General features: G+C 52.7%; 1 protein-coding gene across 1 annotated transcript; it reads right to left on the bottom strand.

Moving 5' to 3' along the window:
* Positions 1 to 207: 207 nt before the first annotated feature.
* Positions 208 to 2,331, bottom strand: OCEL1 (occludin/ELL domain containing 1; the record flags this gene model as incomplete). Its single annotated transcript, XM_070417023.1, has 6 exons — positions 208 to 599; positions 775 to 828; positions 1,078 to 1,246; positions 1,459 to 1,601; positions 1,734 to 1,910; positions 2,272 to 2,331. Coding segments are annotated over 6 exons (726 nt in total), but the record flags the coding sequence as incomplete, so codon positions are not given.
* Between the last annotated feature and the right edge of the window lie 1,577 nt (positions 2,332 to 3,908).

Below are 3,908 nucleotides of genomic sequence, written 5' to 3'. Positions count from 1 at the left end.
CTGGCCCTGGGGCTCCCCAATCACTTGGCCCCTTTCTTTTCCCCCAGAAAGGGCCACCTGAGGCTCTGGAGGGGCAGGAGCCCGCTGGACAGATAAGCGTTCATACCACACTTGGAGACCCTGAACAAGGCCATATCTCGGAACCTTCATTTTTTCCCTCTGCAACATGGAAGAACAATTTTTTGGTGACGAGTGTTAAGCATAGTATATATTTAAGAAATGTTTATTCCATTGGGATTGGGAACAGGACCTGCTTCCAGAGGATGAGTTGAGATCTAGGGTCCCCATGGGGTCAAGGTTGGGGGTCCTGGAGGAGGTCCTGGGAAGAATTCCTGGAGTAGGGGGTCATCAGGACCAAAGCCTCAAAGGCTGAGGCATTTGTAACCAGGGAAGGCTACCCTAGGAGGGGGAAGAGCAGAAACTAAGGCTGGGCGGTAGAGAAGTGAGCGCAAGGCAGGCTCACTCTGTCAGGATGCTCAGAAGTACACAGAGCCCTCGCTGTCTCCTCGGCTGTCGAATTTCTGGATCTGCGCCTTGAGGTGCCTTAGTTTGCCCTTCAGGTAATGGCAGCGAGCCTGCTTGTCCAGAAAGCCAGGGTCCTGGGTAGGATGAGAGCGGGGAAGTCCTTGTGGTAGTCTGGCCTATGGCCCTCAAGCTGCTTGGCCGTTTGCTTTTCCTCTCTGAGCCTTGGTTTTCTTTCTGTGAAACTGGGCACTTATGGGAGTGTCAGGGGTGCAAAGGCCAGGCTGTGGGATTCAGGAGGCCATGACTCACCGTCCGCTTCTTCTCAAATTCTCTCCAGACTCTGGCGGCTACTTGAGCCTCCTTCTGAGGGGAGAAGGAGGAGGGTGACTAAGGGAGTGCTGGACCCAAGGAGAGATGGGGAAACTGAGGCTCAAAGAGACACAGTGACCCCTCTAGGGAGCACTTCAGGGCTGATGTTGGCTCATGTGCGGTGGTGCCCGCCCAGGCCGGAGGAGGAAGAGTTTGGAGTTCTAGACCTGATGGGTGTGCTGAGAGCCAGGGTCTGGCCACATGGAAGGGCTGTGGGGCAAGGGTTTCCACCTGGTTGCTGACCTGGCTTTGGGGTGGGGGCAGTGAGGTCAGCAGGGCTTCCAGCTGCTGGAGCTTAGCCTGTGCAGAGTGCAACTCCTGCTGGAGCTCCAAGAACTCTGAGTACTGGTCCTGGAACACAGCAGCGTAGCAACTCCGCTCCCTCTCACTGCTCACTGGTGGGTACTTACTGCTGGGGGGAGAGGGGAGTGTTGAAAGCAGGACAGAGTGTGAGTGCAAAGAATCCCTGCCTCTCCCCCAGTCAGTATAATTTGTTTTTCTTTGCTCATGTTGGGCTCCCTGCTCAAAATGTCCTTTTTCTCTTTCTTATTCACTTGCCAAAGCCCCAGACTCAGTGCCCCTTCACTGTCCCCAGACACCGGCAACCACACTGGGGACACTCACAGCTCATAGTCGGGCACTGGGTGGGGCCTAGGCATATGCTCCCCAGGGATGGATTCAACAGGCTTCTTGGTGCAGGGGAGGGTCCGGGAGGGCAGTTCATCCTCAAATACAATCTTCTTGGGCCTTGCCCTGGGAGCTCCTGCCTGCGGTTAGCACAGAGAACAGCGGACGCTGGTTTCAAATGAACGAGGCTATTGGGAAGCTGGGATCCTTTAAACTGGGGGTAAGGAATCCTCTGCCTAGGCTCGGCCTGGGGGACCCTCCTCCTGACTTACCGGAGGCCCTGGGCCAGGCGGGCGGAACTGCAGGTCCCCCCGGGAGCCGTGGGTGTGGGGGGGCCCCCGGGTGGGCATGGACCTCGGGAAGGAGCCGCTCGGGCGTCCCGGGGCCGACGGGCGGGTCCTGCGGGGGGCGTCGTGGCCCGCACGTGGCGGGGGCGGTCTGCGGGCGGCCTGTGAACAGGGGGACGCGCATGAAGGGGGGCCCCGCTGCAGGCTCCGCGGAGAGCAAACCTGTGACAGCCAACTCCCAGCCCCTAGCGCGAGCCCCAACCCCGCTGATTTGCATAGATGCACACGATTGGTCCTCAGAGCACTCCGACTGCGGAACCCGGAAAGGCGCTATGCAAATGACCCTGACGCCGACGCGCGGCCGGGGCCTGGCTGGGGTTAGTCCCCGCGCTGCCCGGGGCTCGCCCGCTGAGGCGCACGGAGTCCAGTGACACCGCCCCCGAGGAGACCCGAGGGCCCCCCGCTCGGGCTACGCGCCGCACGAACCGCTCCCGCCCGAGCTCCCGCTCCCGCCCGGAGTCACCTGTCCCAGCGTCCGGAGCTCGGTGCCCAAGGGTCCACTCTCCGCGCAGCTTGAGTACCACAGTTATGCCTTAGCTGCAGGTTGGACCCAACTGCTGGGGTCGCTCCGCCAAGCGGGGGCGGGGCCGAGGGGCGGGGCGGGGCTGGCGGCGAGGGGGCGGGGCCTGGCGACGCGGGAAGCGGACTCACTGCCTTGATTGACTCCAGTTCCAGTCCTAGGAGGACCCCAAGCTGCCGTGTGTTTGGGGCGGTGAGTCACCCTCTCTGAGCCTCAGTTTACTCCTCTGAAAACCAGTGGCTTTGGCGAACTTGCACCCATCTATTTACAAAGAAATTATATTTTAAAAAACATTCTCTAAATAACTAGCGGCATATTTATAAAGTTCAAACAATAGAAAAGCTGCATAGGGCAAAAGTGAATGTTTCATCCGCTCAGAAGCAGCACTTCCTTGTGTCTCCTGGGGCGATCCTATTTCAATGACAGACAAATACAAATATTTTCCTCACTACAGACAATACTGCAAAAAATATTCACGTGCAAATTCCTTTGGCCACATATGGGAGGAAGTGGAATTGCCCCTGCAAGGCAAAGAGACCTCTGTATTTTAATTTGGGAAGATACTGTCAAGTTGTTTTTCGATGGGGCAGTGCTGTTGATATAACCAGCAGTGAAACACTGGTTTCCCCAAACCTTTGCCACCCTGATGTTACCACGGTTTTCTGCAAATGTATTTTCAGTTTTAAATCTCGCTTAATCTGGTAAGTGAAAAAATTTAGAAACCATTTGTATTTCTTTTCTTATTTTCTGCAAATTTTTCTTGTCTTGTTGATTTTTTAGTAGCTCTTCCTCTATCAGGGAAGTTAGTTTAACCAGGTAGTGTATCTTCTTTGATGCTATTATAAAGCGGAATCTTTCAATATATTTTGCAGCTTCTTTTGCACATAGGAAACAAATTTTTTTTTTCATTTATTTTATTTCTTCCCCATCACCATTTATCCCTGCCATACCCTCTTCCACCTCCACCCACTCTAGGAAACTAATTTAAATATTCATTAAATCCCTTGTTTATTGAATTCTCTTATTAAAATAGCTTTTTAAAATGGTGATGGAAGGAGCCCTGAACATTGTGGCTCAGTTGGTTAAGCATTACCCCATGCACCAAAAGGTCAAGGGTTCAATTTCCAGTCAGGGCACATGCCTGGGTTGTGGGCTTGATCCCAAGTAGGGGGCAAGCAGGAGGCAGTTGATCAATATTTCTCTCACATTGATGTTTTTCTCTCTCTCCCATCCTCTCTCTAAAAATCAATAAAAACATAGTAAAAAAATAAATAAATGGTGATGGAAGGAGCCTTGACTTGGGGTGGTGAACACAGTACAGTATACAGATGATGTATTATAGAATTGTACCCCTGAAACCAATGTCACTCCAATTAATTCAATAAGAATTAAATAAGTAAAAATAAAAAATAGCCTTTGTCTTTCATATAGTCATATCATCTGTAAATATTTTGCCTCTTTTCTAATTTTCCAGTCTCGTGTATTTTCTTGTCTAGTTGCATTGAACACCTCCTGACAATGTTAAATCATTGGGGGAGGTGGATGGGCCGTGGGCTTCCCCATCTCTTCACTTTGATGGC

Source organism: Myotis yumanensis, unplaced genomic scaffold (assembly GCF_028538775.1).
Source record: "Myotis yumanensis isolate MYYU_CA2020_CCGP unplaced genomic scaffold, mMyoYum1.0.hap1 SCAF_5, whole genome shotgun sequence".
In the NCBI taxonomy this organism is placed as follows: domain Eukaryota; kingdom Metazoa; phylum Chordata; class Mammalia; order Chiroptera; family Vespertilionidae; genus Myotis; species Myotis yumanensis.
The sequence above is the reverse complement of the archived record's forward strand: the minus strand, read 5'-3'. Positions and strand labels throughout refer to the sequence as shown.